This window comes from Stegodyphus dumicola, chromosome 10, assembly GCF_044657685.1.
Source record: "Stegodyphus dumicola isolate Sdum_Otavi_A_Nest chromosome 10, ASM4465768v1".
Lineage (NCBI taxonomy): Eukaryota > Metazoa > Arthropoda > Arachnida > Araneae > Eresidae > Stegodyphus > Stegodyphus dumicola.
Genome location: NC_140777.1, coordinates 104992504 through 105016605, shown reverse-complemented (window position 1 = coordinate 105016605; position 24102 = coordinate 104992504). Strand labels below are relative to the sequence as shown.

General features: G+C 32.8%; 1 protein-coding gene across 1 annotated transcript in view; it reads right to left on the bottom strand.

Moving 5' to 3' along the window:
• Nucleotides 1-734: 734 nt before the first annotated feature.
• Nucleotides 735-24102, bottom strand: part of LOC118197850 (5-hydroxytryptamine receptor 2C-like) — a 1008613-nt gene continuing 985245 nt past the window's right edge. Inside the window, exon 6 of the mRNA XM_085825349.1 lies at nucleotides 735-5240. Within this exon, the coding sequence (XP_085681475.1) occupies nucleotides 4162-5240 (1079 nt within the window). The 3' untranslated portion in view covers nucleotides 735-4161. The remainder of the gene's footprint in view (nucleotides 5241-24102) is intronic.

Below are 24102 nucleotides of genomic sequence, written 5' to 3'. Positions count from 1 at the left end.
CCATCCTTAATAACTTCTCATTGGCGGTTTCCAGAAACCAACAGGGACTGGGAGAAAAAGTTACCACTGTTTTTACTGGCTTTCCGCAATGCTGCCCACGAGACTACTGCCTATTCCCCATTTCAGAGTCTCTTCGGTCGTGACCGTCTGTCTTGTGATCATTTGTTTGGTCGTCCTCCGGATGCGCCTTTTTCGCCTGAGGAATAGATGCAAAATCTCCAGGCCGGTTTGAAGTGATGCACAATTGTGCAAGAGAGCGAGTCTGGTATAGTAAAGATAATGCCTCTTCGAATATAGTACCTGGTATATCCTGTGTGATAGGCGTCTACTGCCGCCTGCTCGGTAGTAAATCAGATTTACATCTTCATGTTCCTCCTTCGTGTAATCTGGTATGTTGTTTCCGAATGCAGTGTTGCTAATCCTCGCATTTGTTTGGCCATTCTATTCTTCAAGCTAGCTATCCTCTCGACATCTGTTTTTGCGATTTTCACGCACTAAATGTGGTTTGTGACCCATGTTGTATGGTAATTATTCATCCTCTTGATATTTACTATCATGGCTTTGAATCTGTCGGTCGAATTCAGAAACACACTGTATAACGCAATGATACTGTATTGGTATTATTATTAAAATATTAAAAGTATACTGATTATACTTTTTAACTTAGAAATCATGTAAGAAAATCATGACTTAAGTTGTGAATTAGAAAAAGAGATTAAAAGCAAGGGAATATTTCACAATAAATTTATTTCCAGTCGCAGGTATTTTACGAACAACGTGCTTACAAGGGTTTGCATATAAATTTAATTTCAGTGACAAAATTTACATGCAATATTATGTATATATATCAAATTCTGTTTTCCATTTATAGAGAAACACAAAAGCTTTGTGCATGCACAGTAAATACGAAGAATTGATATTTATAGATACAGTGGTGTCCAAATTTGTGTTTCCATACATAAAATAGTACTTCATAAAAAATTATCAATCTAATTTATGTTTTGAGGGATTGAGAAAGAAAGTGTAATCCTAATTTTTATTATCCAAGTTGATTAGATCACTCTGTGCCTGAATAAAGATAGAGAAAATGTACAACACATATCTGCACGTAATGTCATTATATAGCTCACAGGCTGTATAAGGACTTATGGATAAGGATACAATGTACATTACCCGTTGTCATCTGCAATTCAGGACACATTTCAGTGTTTATTAATCAAATAGTATTTTAGTATCGAAAAATTCTTTAGGTGGAGGGATTTAGTCTTCGAAACCGGGGGTCCATTTCTGGAAAGCAGATAGAAATATAGTGATTAATTCTAAAAATAGAAAAATTGCCAAATGTGTCAAGATACAGAGTTCGAGCTCGTTTGATGAAGTTTAAAGACTCTAAAACTGTTGTTAGATATACAGTCATACTTTAGAATTAAACAATTATTGTCCGTAACTACGTGTCACGATAGAAATGTAAATATTAAAGAGCTGAATTTAAAATTTGTAACCATAACTGAATTTTCTGCATAGCTCTAAACTATACACGGAAAGCTAACCAAGAAAGAACTTATTCCAGAAAGTGAAAGGTTCGTATTTCACTGGATTTTTGGAAAAACGTCAAAGCCTGCCTAAATTGAAAAGATTTGAAGGTGTATACAAAAATAAAGAATAATGAACGTACTTTTTTGTATAGGTTCGATAGAGAATCTGGTGTATGCAGACATATAAAGATCAAATTTCAAGCCCTGCAAAAGGTTTCCTGGAGGTGAATATGTATTCGACGTTCTCTTTACAGGTGGAAACATCTCCACATAGACCAAGCTCTGTTGGTCAGTATTTTTAAACTAAAGTCCGTGAGCGGTTAAACTAATCAACCAAACCTCTAGATATGAGTTTCACAGGTGACAGGTGAACGCAGGTCCGGATACCCGGGCGGTTTGCATAGACTAATCGGATATCGTCCGGATCCCGCAACTATCTAAAGCTATACTTCGAAATCCAGACATTACATGGCGATACAAAGGCAAAGTATCAGATTTTTCCACAGGAAAATCGAAAAGTATTCTAGAGAGAGCTGTTGCATAGTAAAATTCTCCTGGTAATGATCTCAGTGGCCCATAAAAGTCCTTAATCGGCCTTTACTTCAGCAACCATTGGGCGTAGTCGGATATTCCATTTACAAAAGTGTTTTAAATAATGCAAGATGATGGTGACTAGAATTTAAAACATTAGTTTTGTAAACATTTGAGTTTTTCTACGTAGATTGTAGTGAAAAGTAATAATAAATCTTTATTTATTATTATTTTTTAAAAATAAAGATGGAACTCTTGATCTTGAAAGCACTGGTAGACTTTGCATGGCATTGCATTATAGCCAAATCGTAATATTAATTGCAGAAATTAAATATATTTCTAATTTAATGTTTTTTACAATATTGTTTATTACATCATGATTCTAAAGAAATAAAACTCCACAAGAATGCTAACAAGAGATTTGAAGCGTTTAAAAACTTATAAATTACTCATGTGAATTTGGTTCGGCATATGAAATGTGATAAAATTATAAATTAGTCATAAAAGGAAGTATATTCAAAGTAAATTAAATCAAAAAGAATATCAACGAATGATATTTAAAGGGGAAAACTCAACCTCGAATAGTTCTAATTTATTTATAAACCTTCGATGCAAATTGAAAATGTCGTCAAAAAACTAAATATCTCATTCAGTATTTGCAGTATGAAAATCAAATCTTTTGTGCTTTAATTTTTATAATAAACATTAATTTTTTATAATAAATATTGCATTATAAATGCAGGAACCGGAGGAGCATATAAAATCCTACATTTCGTAATTTTTATAAAATTGAATTTTTAAATTGAAAAGTAATTGATAAAACTTAAATGATCGCTTCATTAAAAAAATTGTAACTAGAAATATATGTCTAAGACCAATATTCGCGAAATTAAAGGCCGGGTAAAAACTTTTGCGGGCACGTTGCATATTGGAGAAAGACTAAAACATTTAAAACTCCAAAGCAAATAACCAACATTCTGAAGTATATTTTTGTGGGTGAATTAGAAGATATCACATTGCTTTATTAATTTTAAAAATATTATTCCAGTGTGTTACCTGTTTCCTAAAATGCCTTGTCGTACATTATTTTACATTTATTAATGTCCTAACATAATTTTTATCATATGTGTTCACTCATGTAGAAATTTTTAGTCTTTATTTATGTATTATGCATCACCGTAGATAACTTCTTTATTTTTATTCAAAAGGTTTTGAAAAATGAGTGCTTTTGTGAATGTAAAAACAATTTTGAACACCATTGTATAAAAATATAGCTATTTCCGACTTACGCAGCCCTCAATTTAACGCAATAGTTTCCCGACCAACATCCATTTCAAAAGCTATGGAAACGCTTTCTGCATCTCATTTGAAATTATCCGAACGGCAGCAAAAATGTAGATGCAACATTTCTATATTGTAAGGGCCTTAGAAAGCAATTGTCATTGCTCTTAAATTGCAATTAAATTTGATTTAAATGAAAATTTGCATAGAATCTCACTATTGAAATTTTCAAGTGAGTTTAGTTTTGGGTTCAATCTAATTTAGAGTGCATATACTTTTGAGCGTACGGATAGGAATTTACAAAAAGTTTTACTTCTTTGGTTAAACTGATTAGGTAAAGTTACGTGAAATAAAATTCTTACGTAAGTCGGCGAATAGCTAAGTGTTGTTTATGCTTAGATATGTACAGCCAAGCTTCGGAATACTATCTATTAAATGCAGGTTTTAATAAGCACAACAATAAGTTAATATGAAAAACACATTCTTAGCGAGACGAAGTGCGAAAGTTTGTTAAACCAATCAAAGCCGATTCCCTGCTTCTTGGTTTCAATGAACTGAAAGAGATATGGATATATTTGTAATGAAATAATTCAGTTTTCATCACCAAATTTCTTCTTCGAGTAATCTGCGTCCGTTTTCAAAGTTTTAACATGAGGCGTGAGGATAGCTTCCCTTCATTCAGTTTGTAGACGAATTAGTGATATTACGAATTGCTGTTATATCATTGTGCGAAAGAAGAATATTAAAAAGGATATTATTTTTTATAATACTTCTATACAAAAATTGTTTAACATCACGCAACAAGTTGACACATCTAACACATGGATTCCTGGTACAGATCAGGAGGAGACCCTGATTTAGTTGTGTAATTTGCTGATCTGAAAGCCCATGCAGCTAAATCATTTGGTGAATGAAGACTCACGTGCCTTGTAAAAGGACACTTGCATGTTAGCAATTTCCAAAATGCTCTCTTGAAAGTTTTATTGAAAACTGTGTAAATGATTGGATTAATTGTGGAAGAAACGTATCCCAACCACAAGAAAGTGGTTGCTAAATACGGATGGAAGTATTTTTGGTCCATGAAAGCAAAAAGTATATTTAAAATGAAGAATGGTGTCCAGCATATGACAAAAGAAAAGAATACTATGCCCAATACTTTTGTCGCTTTCTGTTCGTTCATTACTTGATTTGTACCAAGAGTGCGAACCATACCCGGCACTAACTGTTGTTGTTGATTAGAGATGCGTTGATGTTGTTCGTGCCCGCTCTGACGACCAATTCTTACTCTAACGAAGCCTTGAGAATTGGACTGCCTGTTGACTAGATCACTTGAGCTGCCGCACATTACCTCAGATGACTGACATCGTCCACAGTGCTGGCATGTGTTTGATGTGGATTGCTGAAGGTGACCATTTCGGGTGGCTCCGTCATTTCCGTCAGGTGATTCAGGAGATGATCTGCGACCTCTTCTGATAAAGGGAACTCTTCTTGTTGGCTTTTGGGCTAAAAATTTAGCTTTTCTCTGAAGCAGTCGTACAGTTAAAACGTAAGTGAACACCATTATGAGCATGGGAACGTAAAATGCAAACATAGAGCCGAAAATGAAGAAGAATTTGTTGTTAATGGCACAGCTGCCGGGAGAAGGTTGAATGTTGGTGGAATCGAACATAGCGAGAACTGTTATGGGACTTGTGATGACCATTGAGACCAACCAAACAAGGACTATTTTCATCATCACCATCTTCTTAGAACTTGCACGAGTCTTCAGAGGATTGCGGATACCAAGATAACGTCCAAGAGATATGAAACACATGTGCATTATGGAGGAAGAGCAGCTGAGTACGTCACATGAAACCCAAATACTGCAGATATGCCAGTCAAAAGGCCAATAACCTGAAAAGAAATCAATGATAATTATGTCTTTAATTCGTAATTTATGAATAACTACATGTAATTATCTACACTAATTTAAATAAATAAGTAGAGTGTACTTTCGATTATTCGGGCTTAAAGCCGAGAAACCAAGTCACGGACAATTTAAAGCACAGAAAATCCAAACTATGAGTTTTAATATATATTGTATGTATATAATTTTTAAAAAACTCAGTAAATTTATTTTGTTTTTGAAACTTTTAAATATTTGTTGAATTTCACTGCGCATTTTTCGAATTTAGCATTGTATTCGAATAATCTTTGGTCGACGAGGTCCAAAAGTCAGACAGATGTCATTTTTATTTCAAAACTAATGTAACTGTCAATAAATTCATCGCTTGGTAATCGAGTAAATCAAGTAATTGAAGTAATCGTTGAAACTAAACCTAAAGGCGCATTTCAGGGGTTTTTAGGCCATGCTCCAACTAGCACATGTTTGTTTATTACACACTATCATGCATAGCGTTGAGTGTGCGTGCATGGGCACCGCCGAGCACGGGTAATCCTCAAGCCGGATAATTCGTACCCGTATAGTCGATAATTCTCATGCGAGGAAATATTAAATAGCTAATAATGCAAAATTTTCTAAAGTGTATAATTTTAATTTGATAAATTTACCTCCTTTTGTTAAAAAAAGTTTAAAAAAGTTACCTCCTTTTGTTAAAAAAAGTATTTTATGGACTAAAAGAAAAGAATTAAATAATCTGAATACTGAACTTGCATAAGATCTGATGGTATAATATTTAGGCTGAATTGCATAAATATCAATCATTACGTTATTTGTTTATATACATGTTTAAACCTTAAGTGAATAAAAATATTCTATTGACATCTCCAATTAATAAGTAAACAAGGCATTTAAAATCAACGTAATTCTAATTAAGTCCGTAAACAAAAATAATTCAGTACGTGGATATTTAATTTGAGCAAAGATATGTAATTCGAATGTACTTTTGAAAACAATTAATTTTTTTCTAAAAGGATAAATTTTAAACTTTCTTCGGTTGGCTCCATGAGTACTTACATTCATTTGGTATTCTTTATGAAACCTCGAAGACATTTGGATATCAAACCAGAATTACGTATGTACTGAAATGCTCAATAATAATTGTAAAGTACGTAGCTATTAGTCAAACAAAATTACAAGAGATGGCGTCATAATTTAAAGGCCCGTAATGTCACCTTCTTAGGATGAATTAACTAAGAAGGGGGAAAGATATCAAAACATACTAATAAAGACGATGCCACTCAAAAATCAAAACAGTTTAGCCTTATGCGTCCACTTTGAAACATTTAATAAAAAAAGAAAACCTCCAGGGAAAATTAACTCTGCTTCAATGGAAATGCTTAAAATACATGAAACTTTGTTTCCATCGTTTTAGAACGTACTAAATTTCTAAGTATTGCATAAAAATTATTAGAAGTGATGTGAGAATGTAATGAAAAAGAAGGGGATAAAATTATGGTCATCTGAAATAATTATGTCTTTAAAGTCCTCACGGTACCTTTTGTAGTCATTCACCATACGTGTACAATGCCTAGAGCATAAATTAAAAAGCTAAATAAAGAAGGTTATAACTGGGGCTCCGAGCCAGTAGATGAAAATGAGGATCCCTCTTTATTCGCTCTTCTAGCCAATATTTTCTAGTTATTGTTGATCATTTTTTGTAATAATTAAACTTTGCTTCATGAAATTTAATCGAAGGAAATATTTTTCAATAAATGTGTCGTTGATGTTTGTTATTATGTGCTATTTTTGATTCTTGTTCAATCCTGTTAAGTCAAAAACAATACTATATCCGAAGCTAGCATACGAAACATATGTAGTATAATTAAGGCAAAATGTTTATTTTAAAATTCAGTATAATTTTATTTTACACTTCGATAGCCAAAAAGATTTGTTACAGAAGCAAACTCATTAACTATCTTATCAAAGTTATTTTTGGGGGCTCGATTGATCTCAGCTGTGAGTAAATCTAAACGGGTGAAGCTTTCCTGTTCCACGCTTCTTCGCAAATAACTTGTTATTAAATTTAGTTCTGAAAATAATAGTCCAGCCTTAACCCTTTGACGCGCGCGATATTATTTTTATAATTTTTTTAACTAAAAACTCTAGAAAGTGAATGTTATGATCCTAGAGACAAATAATATATGAATTAAAAAAAATCTACTCTTGCCCATTGTTCTGTGGGTGGTGGTCGCACTGTTCAAGGTGCAATTCAAGGATAAAAAAAAAAAAACTCAGTGGGTTTTTTTTTTTTTTTTTTTTTTTTTTAAATTTCAATGAACAAATTTTTTTGTGACACTGTTCAAAGCATGTTTTGTCTCTTTGGTACATGCATAGACCTACATTGCACGTTTCGCACATACATCTTGTTCTATGAGATGTATCCTTTGTGGTACAAACTGTACACTGCCTGGATTTAAAATTCACTGGTATATGTCCAGCGTTATTTAGTTTCTTTTCATCTGGCACATGAAATTTGTGTTTTTTTTATGTTAAATGGGGGGGGGGCTTGGTCTTTTTGGCTTTGTGCGGATCGTTCGTTTCCCATTCATACTTATTTTATTCGTATTTCGTCCCAAAATATTCACAAAATATTTTTAATTTAAATAAAACTTTTACGCAATTTATATTTTTAATTATAGCAAAGTATATTTACATTAAATTTAAGCCACAGGAAATAATTTATAAAATCACAATACTAGCTTGGGGAGCAAGTGTGTTGATGTCGGAGAAATGAATTTGGAAAAGAAAGACCTTTTTACTGGGCAGGTGTATGTATTGTTTAATAATAACTCTGTGGTTTCAAAGCCCCTTATCTATATTCGGGTAAAAATAAACATTCCTATTTGAAAAGCAAGCAAATGCCATTGAGAAGAGCAGTGGTTTCAAGGTGCGACCACCGAGCCTCTAGAGGATTGTGTACATTGTGACACAATGCTCTAGTGGCGCAGTGGTTGCGCCCCGAAACCTCATAGCAAATGCCATACATATAGAGGTTTTTTTTATACATATGCAGTTTAATTACTGCAATTTTTTATTGTTTATAATAGAAATCATGATGCGCGATGACTAACTTTAGAAATTTAAAGTTGTTTATATTAATAAAAGGAAGTTATTTTGTCTCATAGAAAGCGAATTTTAAAAGGCATCCGATCTGAAGTATTAATACCTAAAACATATATGATTCTACAGTCATTTTGTGTTATTTAGATGTAAAAGATCAGTAATCAATCCATTTTCACTCAAAAATTTCGGAAAAAAAAGAAGGAAAAAAATTCGGAAAATGGTGGTTTCAGGGCGCGACCACCGCGCGTCAAAGGGTTAACTACAGTCTCAGGAATAGACGTCTTGTATAACTACAGTCTCAGAATTATACAAGACGTGTTGTCAATATACCAGGACACCTCGATGAAAGTGACCGATCTGTTACCAATACTTCTGCTAATTCATTTGAAGCTATTAATTTTTTTAAGCCCCTCTTTAAATGACGACTTAGTTAAAGCTAACAACAGATGGAAATGTTGATGACACATGCTATGGAAACTTTGGCACAAAATCAGTTGCTTTATCGTGGATTTTATTTTCATTTGCTTTCATAAGAATTTCAGGTTGAATTAATTTATAAGTATCAAGAATATTCAGACCCTAGAAACAATTATGAAGGTGGGGAGATAATACCATTGGGTAAAACACAGTTACCCTAAACTAAGCTATCCTTTAATCTCTCATGGCCGTATAATTCCTCACAACAGTTTTTTTTCAATTTCATACCCTACTCCTATAAAACGCTTTATAAATATATAAAACTCTATATACGCTTTATAGAACTCTCATACTCTTTATAAAAATTCTATATACTCTTTATAAAACTCTTATACTCTTTATAAAATATAGCCAAGATTCAAAGATCTCTGAAGCGATAGACACCCGACCTCCAAATGTTCTTCTCATTTCGGTAATTTTAAGCAAGGAGTTCTCCAGTAACCCAAAATGCTGATAGCAAATTACGGTTTAGATTGCAAAGATTTCGAAAAATGTTAAGAAATTCAAAAACTTCGCACTATGTAACTAAGTGTAGGAACAATAGTGAATAATTTTTCGGCTTGAAAAGTTGAAATATAAGTATCCTTCATGAAGTTTAATTTTTAAATTTTTTAAAAATAGTACCACCAATTCAAAAAAGTCATACTTTTATCCTCACTCAGTGGCCCTCTAGGTGCGGGGCTTCGAGGCGTGGTAGTTACACCCTTGCAAATAAACGTAATTTGTGAGGATATGAGAGAATTTAAGAAAGATAAAAATATTGATACTGAGTTACGTGACGAATAACTTTTATTATTATATCTGTGCAGATAAGGGAAATTTACTATCTGTACTCTAAAGGAAAGCGGATACATAACCGCGTTTTCAGTTTTTATATTATTTATGATTGGTGTATTGTGATAAATTAAAAAAAATCAAAGAAATTTCCTAATTGTCTTGAAAGTAGAGCCTATAGTTTAGAGTTCAATTATTGAAAGTCCACAGCAAGATAAGAAGCTAAATAGTCAATGCATATTTCAAACCTCTTTTTCTTCCCCAAACACATTTAACACTCATTGGTACGGGGTTAGTTGGAGCCCAAGACTTAGAGTCTTTGAAAAAATCACAGCAGGCTTCGGAATGAGGATTCTGGTTTTACATACCGAACTGCGCAACTCGTCAAGGCGTTACCAGTGAACATTCAAACTTTAACATTGCTCATTCTCCTTTTTACTGTGACGGTATGTTGAGGGAAAAAAATGAGTATTACAGAGAAACTGAAAAATATAATATGTGTACATGCAAGTAGAGAAAGAAGAATCACCCTGGTAATTAAACAGATGGACGAAATCTATGCTTTTCCTAATGGCATCTAAACCTGAACTTCGCATTTCGTAATGGTATACCAGATTACGAAATATTCTCACTTTTATAGTTTAGTTTAATTCTAGTGTATTTTCCAAATTATCCCAGTATTTACATTGTTTGACAGCTACCTACTAAGTGAAACGTTAATAGATGTTAAAAAAGAATATGAAGTTAAAAAAAAATAGGAAAACGTGGCATTACTTTACGAGAAAAACTCTACGAATTTCAAATGAAACTGTATATAGCAGTGCTCTCAAACTCAAAATTGCATACTGGCCAAGTACACGATATGAAAGTAGCTGACGGGCTGCAATTAAAAAATTAAATTCTTTTCTTTGTTAACAAATCAAAATTTGTTAACAAATCAAAATTTGTTAACTAAATTAAAAATAAAATTTCTACATATTTATCAAAACATATGTATAAATGACGCAAAATTTAAATTATTCTTATTTTCTGCCTGAAATCTGGAAGAAACTTTTATTTGTCACAATTTCAAGTCAAACAAACATATTCGCAGCTAAATAATAAACTTTAAGTTTGACATATATTCAAATAATTGCAATGTACCGAAGTAACTACTAAATAACTTACTTTCAATTTAAACTAGATAAAAATATACGAAAACTTTCTAAAAGAGAAAAAATCTTGAGAATAAATAATTACTATGTATTTCCTTTCTTTTATTCATTGCATTTCCCTATGAAATATACAGAAAAATACATATTTGCATTCATACAGATTCTCCATAATTAAAATTTGTAAATATAATACAGGGCGATAATGTTTGCTGGCAACAATTTGAAAAGTGAAAGCTATTTGACGGGTTTTGAGACTAATTGCCCTTCACGGCTAAGGTCTCTTTTGGGCTAAGAAGAAGTTTAATAAATGAAAAGCAGAAGAAAATTTTGTACTGTTGTGACTATGCGAATTAAAAAATAAAACACTAAAACTTATGAATTAAGGCTTTTTAAACTTTTGAAAGGACTAGATTAGAATAACTGTCATTGACAAATTTCAAGCAAATTGTACACTCCAACTGAGAAAAAAAAATGCCGCAGTTTTGGCAAAAAAAGAATAAATGATTATTTAGGATATCGATAAATGATTAACGAAGAAAATATTATTTTCTCTTGCTCTAATGTAAAATTTATATCTTTTAATGAAAGTTTTAAAAATTGTCTTGATAATATTAACGTGAAGAAACAAGAAGCATAATCAGTAAAATTCGTTATATGGTCTCAAGAACTTTACATTGACCTTTATTAGAAAAGAAAAAATAATATGAAGTTATTGCGGAACAGAGTCATTTTTTAATAAATGAAGGATAAAAAGGGATACGATTATTGCGACTGTTTTAAAGGGGGCAATGTTGCTCATGATGTCATGAAGGAAAGGTCTTTAAATGGGTTTTCAAGAATGAACTGAATAGAGATCTACAAAATTAATAATACAATTTACAACATATGTTTACAAAGTATCTGAAGGTATTGTCAGTGTAGTAAACACAAAATGGGAAAGCTAGATTTCTAATAATTCGATATTAATGCAGGTAAATATTAGTAAATAATGGACTGAGAGGAATCCTTTCAATAGATAATAATATTTGTTAGCAAAGCATTGTGTGTTTAATGCAAATGAAATTTTTAAAATGATTAAACTATGAAAATCAGCATATGAGAAACAGAATTCTGGATATAAGAATTTGAAGGAATTTTAACACGCTTTCAAACTAGGACCCGACTGAACAGTGATTTAAGATTAAAAGAAATTACAATTAAATTGTGAACAGAAATATTCTTCAATACCTGACAAATTCAAATGGATATTTCATAGTGAAGGAAAGTGGAGTTAAAGGTGCCCCATAAATATGGACACATTTACTCAAGTCATACAGAATCAACAAATCAGTTCATCAGATTTCGGTTTGCACTTAAAGACTTACACAGAAGTTTTTGAGGAACACACGGCATAGTGATTCAAATGTTCACTCATTGATGAGGTTGGATAGTTATTATCGAGAGAGAGAGTGAAATTTAAATCAAGAGCTGTAACTAAGATTTTAAGATGGAATGCTACATTATCATTAGTATTGCAGATGCTTGTAAAAATACAAATGAATGGCATGAAATCTCATTTTTTATTGATTTATTTTATAGTGTAAGAATAAAGCGTTACCTTTGGCAAACTGAAATTCATCATGTGGGTGTTCTGAGGTTTGAATACAGATCTCACATATATCTTTAAGTACAAACCGCATTCTTACATGCTAATCTGTGTATTTTAAAGGATTCTTTAAAATGTATCCAAATTCATTGCATACTCCTTAGCTGGATTACGAGTATTGAAGCAGGTCCTACATTAGAAACAGTTGGAGGAAATAAAACATCTATTTTGTGAACTTTAAAATGACAAGAAGTTTGAATCCATTACGACAAAAATTGACCCGGATGTTTAACTTCAAAATTTACAATTTTTGATGTTATTTTAAACGTGCCTTGGGGGATCGTTTAATTGAGCTACCATAATAATTCGAGGATATAATTTTAAATAAAATGCAGAAAGCAAAATGTGTATAATTTGAGAGGCCGCACAAGGAAGTTATATAGTGTCCATATCAAGTTTTTTTCTTCAGAACTTAAGGTAAGTTTTCGCGAAACTCGGTATCATTTTATGCATCTTTTCATTTCAGTTCATCGCTGACAAAAAATTTAAAAGAGTTTGTGAAAAATTCTACTTGAAGACATTAAGCAAAACACTATTTATAGAATAATAAGAGGTTTTAATTTATTACTTCTTTTATTCTGTACTATTCATTTAAGCTTGTTTAAGCAGAGTTTAAAATACATTTGTACACATCTAATGATCTGTATATGCTATTGAAAATTTCTTGTGAAGCTATCAAATTTTTCAAACATATCAAAATCGTATTTCATTTTATAATTTTTTTTTAAATTAATCAAAAATTAATTACTAAAATAATATGCAGATCAATAAATGTTGGAGATAAAAAACAAACAATAATCAGAGTAAGTCACATAAATTTGCAGGACTAGTTTCGAAAGCTTCTTCTTCAGCTGCAGGAATTAAAATGACAGAGTGTTAGGACGAAGTGTTTTAATGACAATAAACTCCTGTGCTCATGCGATAACAATAAACCAGAAAATTCGAGAAAGTTCGAATTAAAGAAGCAAAGCTACTGTCTCCATCTATTGATAAAAATTGTAAACAATAATGAGATAATGTCCTTAAAAGCAGAAAGTAAAGACGGAATAGAATTAGATTTATTAGCTAAAAATTTGTCTGAAGCAAAACAATTTTTTTTTAAAGTAAGAATTACCACAGATTCAAGGATTATTGACGGGATGCTCTCTCAGTCCTTTTCTACCTGATATCTACATGCATTATTATGAATTCAAATTATTTGAAATACTAAACTTCCCAATTTGGTTCTGCCACGTTGACGATACATTTGCGGTGTTTGACTGTCATAAAGATTTAAAGAAAGTTCAGACTTATTTTTATTCAATCGTTTTTCCGAGCATTCCAGGTTTATTTCTCTAAGCTGGCTCTTGATCAAGAACTTAAATACTTGCTATTGACAGAGTTTTTTTTACGTAATATTATTGGTCAAGGGATTAAGCAATTCTCATTAAATTATAATAAAAAGCATTCTATTCTTTTTGAAGATTATAAGAATTCTGCAGTCATTTATTTCTTTCCATCAATAAGCTATAAAACTGAATGTATTTTGCAGACGTTTCATGTAGTGTTTTCTTCTATTAAAAAAATTCTCAGTTCCACACTTAAAGGGACAATACCGGATATGAATTCCTGGGATAATGATATATTTCTTTCTGGTATATACACTGATGTGCCATTGAATTAGGGGTAGACATGGCTATGGAAATTTTATACGGCTGCCCGCCATCTCTGCTCACGTGAGGAAGTTGTGGTAAATGCACATACTGCTAGTACATGATTGTTGTTAATCAGTCGTTTCAATTACTAGTATGCGTAAAACTTCTGATTTAGACAGCTTCAATCTCGGACAGATAGTAGGCACTCAACGCATGGGCCATTCAGTTTCCAAAATCCTCAGAGTGCTAGACATTTCAAGGTCGACAGTGTCAAGAGTATACCGAGAATACACGGATGGTGGGAAAAAGAACTGGCGATTGGGCAAATTGTAAAGGATAATTAATCTAGAAAAGCGTGATGTGAAATGGCTCAGCCGTATTGTGCATAGTCAAAGAAGCCAAACATTAGTTCAAATTATCACCCAACTGAATCAGGGAGACAGTCGTACAGTTAGTAATAGGATCGTGCAACGCTCGCTGCACCATATGGGCTTCGGAAGCAGTAAACCCACGAGAATATCTTTGCTATACATGCCATCGAGCTGCACGTCTTGCCGGGGCAAGAGAATACAGAGAATAAACTGTAGTGGACTTGAAATGAGTAGCAAGGGGTGATGAGTCTCGATTCCGACTAATTAATACCGATGGGAGGTTGAGAACATGGCGTTAGACTCATGAAGCCGTGAACTCTGTACAGGCAGATTAGAACTGCACAAGACTATGGTGGCTTAATCACGGTCTGGGATGGTGGCTTAATCACGCTCTTGGCAGTGTTTGGGATCTTTGGTACTTGTACCATCCTTCCTCAATATGATTCGGTACGTAGAGTTGCTGGACGATCATCTCCATCCATTTATGTTGTCCTGTCATTCACACGAAAATGGAGTATTCCAGAAGGATAACTGCACCTCTCGCAGGTCTCGGTCGGATACTGCTTGGTTGAATGAGCGTTTTTCTAACTAAACTTATTGAATCTATGCTTCGTTGTTTGGCAGCTATTATAAACGCCAGAGGAGGCCCAACTTGTTATTGACTAGCTATCCCTAATTCAGTGGCACTTCAGTGTATTTGTCAGACTAAGAGAATCTTGATATTTAGCATTACGAGCATTAGACACGTGTTAGAAGAAAATAAATACATAAATCCCTTATTGTCCAATACTGCTGGTTAAAAATCCCATTTTGTAATTTGTTTTGCATCCAAAATTGTTAGTAAAAGCTTTTCTGGTGATTAATAAGATTTTCTAGAGCGTTTTACTAGCGTAGAGCGTTTTCTAGAGCGTAAAATTCTTTCCTTTCTGGTTTATGATCCGAATTCTAATTCGATTTTACCTTCAGCTTCTGAGGACATAATTTTATATATGTTTTCATTTTTATCAATAGATGGAGTCAGTAGCTTTGTTGCCTTCATTAACTGGACCTTACTCGAATATTCTGGTCTATTGTTATCGCATGAGCGCAGGTTTCTGTTTTGGCATTTTCACTAAGAAATAAAGAAGCTCCTACTTAAACCCTCAAAACTAGTCCTGCAAATGTATGCCATTTACGTTGATTCTTGCTTGCTTTAGTACTCTCAATAATTGTTTCATTGAATTACTGCTTGGAAATGACTAGTTTTAAACTCAATATTTCTTTTTGGAAACTGAGGTATAATATAATGGAAAGCTACGATTCATTTCTTCTAAAGAAGCTCATTAACGGATTTTTTTAACGTCGTTTCCGATTTTGAAATTTCTGACAGCCGTTTCACAAGTTTTCTAAATATTTTGATTTTATTACGTATGTATAACAGAGCTAAACATGTGTCTAATAGTTGTGAATATATTTGTAGGACAATAAGATTTTTCGTACTATTAATTCGTTTTATTGCAGGGATCTATGGAACTAATATACTTTCCCAAATACATTAGTTAATTTGCTGCTTTTATACCTCGCCTGTTTGTTGCTTGAATTTCACTTATCCATAAAGAGAGCTTCGTTTTCCTTCAGTCCAAATGATAATACCAGCCAGACTTCCCCAAGAAACAGAAAAATCTATGCTGCCAAGCAGAGAATCCTAGCGCAGTATCTCAAAAACGCGTTTACTCTTAAAGCTTGTAACTTGTAAGTTTATTTAATACCTGATATTAACCTACAGTTATGAAATCAAAACCTAAGGTTTTTCCCCATTAACACTTGTAATGTTAGATTGCCTTTTTTAGATTAAAAGCCTTAGTTTGGAATTAATACAAAGCTATTTCAAATTAAAAACTATTATTTTTCAAAGAATAATTATAATTTAAATGTGAATTTTTTAGCTCGCATTTGAATTATTAATATGCCACTTGTTTTAGTGAAAACATCCATGTAATTTAATTTTAGCAAATTAAGGTTAAGCGTTTTAATGATAACATCAGATATGGCTAATAAATTCAAAATAAAATCAGATTTAACTGATCTTAAAATTTGATTTCTCGCACTACGGGTTCTGAATCAGCATGATATATTATCGAGCTTTTCGAGATTTCATTGACAATCTGCGGATTCCGAGCAAAATTTGGATTATAGGCGAGGAAAGAATCTTGAAAAATTCAGCGAACTGGGAGATCAGCCTCGGAAATGAAGAGCAAAGTAAAATTACCTAGGAAGAAGTATTCAGTGCTTCCCGTTATGAAATGATCTTGCTTTCGTTCCAGTAATGGAAATTCCAACTCATGCCCTCACTTCCAAAAATAGCTGGCACATTCGGTTTAGAGCGTGCAAGTGAAAGAGGGCATAGAGCATTCCTTCATGGGCATAGAGAATTTCTATCGTTATGTGTCTTTGATAGGAACGCGAAGAAGAGGTTCTTGAAGAAATTACCCTAAATTCTTGCTGATTCAGTAAGCGCTTTGCTAAATTTCAAACCTGAGTGTTTTTGAGATATTGCTTTGTGGAATTAAGTATTTCATACTGCATTCCGAAAGCAAAATAGCATGTTAAAAACCTTGTTTCATTATTTTTATTACATATGACGTCATTCAAATCTGATTCATATTAAAATGCGTAACAATATAATCTTAGAATTAAAAAAATTGAATTATTAAAAACGGAAGTGCTTTGTTGAAAATGTCCGGACAAGTTTTACTTAAGTAATGAGAATACTGAAATAACTATTGAAGGAAGATTTCCTTTCAGGTAAGATCAGATCTTCTGCTACATGAAAGAAAATCCCGTTTCATTTTTAAGATAAAAGTCGAAAAGTGCTTAATTATTTCTTCTTCTGCTACATGAAAGAAAATCCCGTTTCATTTTTAAGATAAAAGTCGAAAAGTGCTTAATTATTTCTAGTAGTTGTAAGTCGAAATATTGGAGTAAATGGTAAAATTAGTTGAGAAATTCCTTTAAAAATTTTCTTAATTTCCTGAAATTCCAGATTAAAATGCTGCTACCTCTTCATTATATTATTGACTTTAGAATAAAAACTAAATTGACGTTATTGAGACAATCAAGTACAAAGTGTTGACAGTTCTGATTGGCTGATAAATTTACACATGTAAAAACCTATTTCCGAAAAAAAAAAAAAAAAAAAAAAAAAAAAAAAAAAAAAGAACATTAATATCAAACATGCACTTTTAGAGTAATTAAAAATATCTTTCTTATCATACCATTTCCAAACTTTCATGCTTGACTTATGCTTTGTTAGAATAACATCTAAATGATAGCCTACGAAACAGTCTAAAATGCTGTAGATTTTTAGATGATTTGCATTGACGGTGTAGGGTGGAGTAGGCTCTGCAAAGCCAGGGATTCTCTGTGTAAATAGGCAGTCAGCTTGCATACACTTTTTTGGGGATAGGGCCTTTTAATGTGGTTTGAAATAAGTATTGCTGATAAAATTTACAACTAGAAGTATTTGTCTAACGTTTTTGCAGAGCACTTGCGGTCCTTTATGACTGATGAGCATCATATACCCTATCATCAAGCTTAGCTTGACGGAAGGAGAAACTAAGGGCATTTCACTGATGCTAATATCGTAATCAACCCATATATATCTTTGATATTAAACTCTTTGAGCCCTTATAAGGCATAATGGAAAACCAGTTTACACTTTGTAAAATTACGCTGGGCATCTAGCGGCGAACCTTTATTTTCTGCTCTGCAGAATATGAGAATGGCAATGGAGCCAGAAAGCTATCAAAACTTATTGAATCAATACTTTAGGAGGAGAGCTATTACTGTTAAAGTTTTAAGAAAAAATAACTAATGATTAAGTGTCTGATCTTATAACTTCTGTTATCCGAATATATATGTAATTATCCGAACTCACTTCTTTTAATTCCAATGGGAAAAATGCTTGTATGTTTACAAAAAATAGAAACTGTTAAACATTTTGTATGACAGACTGCTATAATTTCAGTATGATGGCATATTTCAGGGTATTTCTATTCAGGAAACAGTAAACCTATTCTATAGTAAATTTCTTAAAAGAGTTCAGTGTAGTTTTCCGAAATAGATAAGTGCTGGAATTTGAAAATTCCTTGATTGATTTAGTTAAACATCGTCAAGATTCCTTTAGTTAAAATACCTTTTTGTAGTTAAAAATAGGCTGTTTCTGAAAGATGACTTGTCATTTCTAGAATTAAGCATTAGAGATATAATCTAAGATAATTTAAACGAGAAGATTATGTGATCGTAAAAATTATATGGAAGAGTATTAAGCAAATATTCTTTACTTGCCGTTACGCGCCAGTTTCTCTTAAAAAGACCTCACGTTTAGGATTACATTACATCTATGTCACAGACAAACTTAACAATACAAATTGCGTATAAAATGCGCATGCACTGCACACTATTAGAACACGATTACTTCGCGAACTTTTTACTTAGGATTTTATGAAATATCGAGATTGCCCATAAACAAAGATATAAATAAAGATGTAACGAAATTTTTAAATATGCCCATAAACAAAGATATCAAGCATATTTAAAAATTTCGATGCACCTTAGAAGAACGAAGAAGAAGCAAAATCATCGAGACTGGTTTTCTGATAGTTACTTTAAAAAAAATGATGTAAATTATCTTTTTGATTGCTCAGTTTCTTGTTAAATGTAAAAGGAAGCTTCTGCGAATTGAAAGCCATTAAATATGTTCGTTCTCAAAGTTTTCCGTAATTTTCGGAACATAAAAGCTTTAAATTCCACTCATTAAACCGCAGTTTCATCGTATCCTCGACGATACAAATTCTTCCGCAAATATTTTCTTAATGAGAACATGTCTGCTGTAAGATAAATAAATGACAAACACATTGGTATTTGGATTCAGAACTAGGATGCCAAGTTAGTATTCCTGCCAAGTTATCTCCGGTTACTAAGGTGTCTAATGATTTAAACGTACTGTATCAGCAAGTTTTGACATTGCACAAGAATTCAAATTAGGTAAAATCAAATATCTCGGGACAGCAGATTCTTTAGGGATCTGGTTTCGGGGTGGAAAGAATTTAGTTCAGAATAACTATCATAATCGTGAAATCTTTTTGGATACAAAGGACTTAAGCAGATTTAATTAGACAAGGAGAAAAGAAATCGTCCTTTAAGAGAAAAGAAGAACCTCTAGTTATCTTAATTAATTTTCACGAATTTTAGTTTGCTGATTTAAATTTAAACATAAGAAGAATAAAATTTTATTTTTTCTATTAAATATTTGCATAATATTCCTGAAAGAAAATTTCCTAACACTTCTAATTTCTGGCTCAAATAAGTAACTTTGACGTGTCAGAAGCATGTACACCCAATCCTTCCCTTTTTCACATCTGTGTATGATGTTATCTAAAGTACATTATACTATGATAAAACTAATCATCTGTATGGCTTGCTAGATCTGAGAAGTATCAGTAGCAAAAAAAAAAAGGTCTCTCGAGAACGATTTCTCCTCGGATTTTCCTATCACAGCAAAAAACATAACTGGAAGGCAGCGAATTTAAACCTTGCAACTAAGGGTATGGTTTGGATAACAGCAAATTAACATACTGAGGGCTAAATGAAAAAAAAAAAAAAAGAGACTATGATTAGTGTTTCGCTTACTTCATAACAAAGCAGGACTACTTGAATTGGAGCAGAAAACCTCAGAACTAGCGTTTACAATAATGGATCTTTGGAATGAGCTCAGTAATTAATTGAAATTAAGCTTCTTCTCTGTTTATATCCAGCCAAGAAGTCACCACCAGCTTTACGGAATATAACAATTATCGCAAGGAACACTTAATGTTCAAATCTATTTTTAAACAATTTTTTCTATTGGGCTCTATGTATTTTATTTAAGCTATTGGGCTCTATGTATCGTAGGCATACTATTTGTGGATGACAGTGACAGTAGAAATGTGCTGAAACGTTGTTTTCAAAATTTGAATTAGAAGTTTTTAAATTTAACGCTGAAACAGTGCTTTGTACATATCTTCGAACAAACTAAAATTCCCAGAAATTCAATGTTTGCAGCATGAACAGAGCAGAAAAAAATCTTTTAAAGAAAATCTATTCCATATTTTAAAGAGTTCTGATTTTTTTGCAAAATTGGTAGATGCTTTCGACCGTTTAACGGAACAGAATTTTTGTAAGCGAAAGACTGATTCCTCATCTCTCAAAAATAATTTTTCAGTTGAAAAATGTTAATGATACTATGTCATTGAGCTAAAAGGATGAAAGTAAAAAATGCTTTTTCTTATGAAATAAACTTTTATTTAAAATTCTCAAACTGATTAACAATTTAAAAGAAGAAAACTAAAGAGATGAAATAATTCTTTTTACAAAATTTATCTTCAATTTTATATCACGAATAAAAAATCGTGTACATTTATTTAATAAAATGAAATAATCAATTTGCAATTGAAAGTATAAGCAATTATCATATTTCTCAAGGGCTCCATACACTTTTATTAGTCGTCATATAAAATTGTAGATGGAATTTGTGAACAGAATTATTTAATCTCTTGTTCCCTTTAAACTATATGGTAAACTATGTTTCTTCTTTTAGCATATTAATCAGCTTTAAATGATATTTTGTAAAAAATTTTCAAATGATATTTTGTGAAAACATTTATTTATTTATTTATTTTTATTGTGGTTGATGTAAATACAACAGGTAAAAATTTAATCAACTCTGTATAATATTCTCTGTATAAAGATTCCAGCATCGAGTTTTGCATTTGCAGCTGCTTTTAACTGAGTGGTAAGCTGTTAAATTTATAGATCATAAACTTAAGTTTTAATTTGCGAGTAAAGTCAGTAAGTCAACAATTTTAAACTACGATCTAAAACTAACGAAATTTTTCTCCAGATGTCTGCCACTCCTCAATATTTTTACATCAGTAAGGTCTACTCATGTCATTATTATTAAGGCGCTTAGTTAAATATATTAAAATAGATGCGCACTTTAATAAGTAGGTTGATGTAATACCACATGGTTTCAGAATGAAGCTTGAAACTTTTTTTGATGGCTTTTTTACAATTCGAGAAAAGAAAGGAAGCATTGATTTTTTTCATTTACTTAATTTAACAGAAATAATACATACTATAAATCTGAAAGACGCGTATTTTGAAAATTGAGTGTCAGTTCAACATATTTCTGTTCTAAGCCTTCACAGTATAATGATTTCAGTTTCATTAATATTGAAATATTTAGTTTGTTCTCTGTCTCTTTTCACTCAGTTATTTAACATTTTGTAAAATCTAGCTGGTGTCAGAATATTCCAATTAGTAGTTGGTAGATAGCTCTAAATTTGAAGATAAGCTAAATATTTGTAAAGTACTCTGCCAGGGGCCATAGAATTTCGAGGAAGTGCAGAACAAACCGCTTCTGGAATCAGTATTTAATATATTATAATTCGTTCGCAAAATAAGTTATGGCTCTTTTAGAAGCACACCACAAACATACATTTGCATTTAATTAAAAATCTGATCGTAATAAAAAAAACAGCAGGTGTTACCAGGGTAGATGACATTTATGAGCATTCAGGTAAATTTTGGATTCCTTTCCATTCACCTTGTTTTGCTGCCGAAGGTCTCGTTTTCGAATTATCAGCTAATTGCCCGAAAAATGGGAGACTGTTAATTATAAAATTTAGAATGTTTACGGTCTTTCGTATTTCTGAAGCGTTGCTTGAGTTGTACGGGTTTTGTACAGTGTTATTAAAATAATATAACAGGATTATATCATGGGATGATCTTGAGTTTGTCAGCGAGCAGGCAAAAGTTACTAACATAAACATATAGGAGTGATGCTGATGGCAGAAACTTTTCTGTTATCCATTTGATGCTTTTCCTTTGTATACTATATTCCAGCAATTTTAAGAAAGTTCAGTAAAAGAGAATTTTCTCAAACTCGTAAGAACAGAGAGGGTTTCGTTAATTGCAAAACTATGAGTTTGACTGAATGTCGGAGGCATGAAGTAATTTGCTTTTCTCTGTCTGATGGTAAAAATGTCTCAGATAATTGCGTGTCATACTTGCAAGCTAGGAGCTAATTTTTGTAAGTTATGAGCGATGATTAAAGGTTTTTTGTTGTTTTTCTTAGTTTATATGACTACATGTGGAGAATTAAGTTCTGGAGTAGATTACAAATTGGCAGATGTAATTAAATTTATAGGGTAGGAATGAAGAGTGAAAAACGAATTAGATCCTCTAATGAAGAGATGACGTTTCTTCCACAAGATGAAGTCCATTTTTAATAGAGCCTATAAAAACTTAAAAATAAAAGTGAAACTGAAGAGAAAAAGTTTAACAGAGACAAAAATTAAATTTTTACTATATTATGCCAATTACCTTTGCTGATATTCATTCTCTCACTACTCTTCATATATCATTGTAAAAAGAACTGATGCTTCATTCAAGTGCTAGTTTTGTTAATCAATTTCAGTAAGCTAATGTTATATATATCTTCTAAATGCAGATCAAAGATATTGTAGATCACGTAATATTTAGGTATATACCTGCATGAGTGATACTATACTGCTGGCCACCGTAAATGCAGCACCCTGAAGGAAGTATGCAAATAACATGAAATTTACAACATGCATTAGCGGAGGTGAGATATGCAAATGATTTGAATTTCAGCGCAGACGCAGATCACTCGCGCCTGTGGCGCTTCTTCAAATCGCTATTTAAGGCTAGGAGTTTTCGACGATTTCAATTGTATTTTTCTTGTGGTTTTAAAAAAAAAAAAGATCAATTATGCCTCGTAGTAAACAGAGATCATCTTTGGATCAAGTATCCGAGTTCGACAGAGGAAGGATAGTGGTCTACCGAGAGTGTGGATTATCTTTCAGGGAAATCGGTGTGAAAACAGTCGTGTTGGACGAAACCAAACACCTGTAATGCGGATATGTGACTGTTGGATGCAGGAGGGTACGACGGACCGACGTGTTCGATCGCATCCACCTCAGTGCACCACTTTACGTGATGACAGGAACTTTGTGCGCATGGAAATGACGGATCGCTCAGTCACATCACGAACCGTAGCACAGCACATTCAGTGTCTTCATCATCCAGTGTCTGCGTGCGCCATTCGTTTACAGCAGAGTGGTCTGTCCGCAAGAAGTCCATTGCTTCGTCTATCCTTGACGCAGAACTACAGACGTCTCCGAAGCCAATGGTGCGATAAAAGAAGGATGTGGACAGTAGAATGGAATGAAATTGTCTTTACTGAAGAGTCACGCTTCTGTCTGCAACACCACGATGGTCGGATTCGAGTCTGGAGACACCGTGGAGAGAGGATTCTGAACAGCTGCGTTATGCACCGCCACACTGGTCCTTCACTGAGTATTATGGTATGGGGCGGTATTGGATATCACTCTCGCACTCCTCTAATACGTATTGACGGTACTTTAAATAGCCAGCGCTACATCTCCGAGGTGTTGGAGCCATTAGTCCTTCCTTACCTTCAGGGCTTGCCCACAGCCATATTTCAACAAGATAATGCGCGACGACCCGTGGCACGTGTCCAAGGGTTCTTCGTCAATCGTGCTATTGAATTGCTTCCCTGGCCGGCTCGCCTTCCGGATCTTTCGCCGATAGAAAACATGTGGTCCATGGCTGCTGAACGATTGACCCAGATT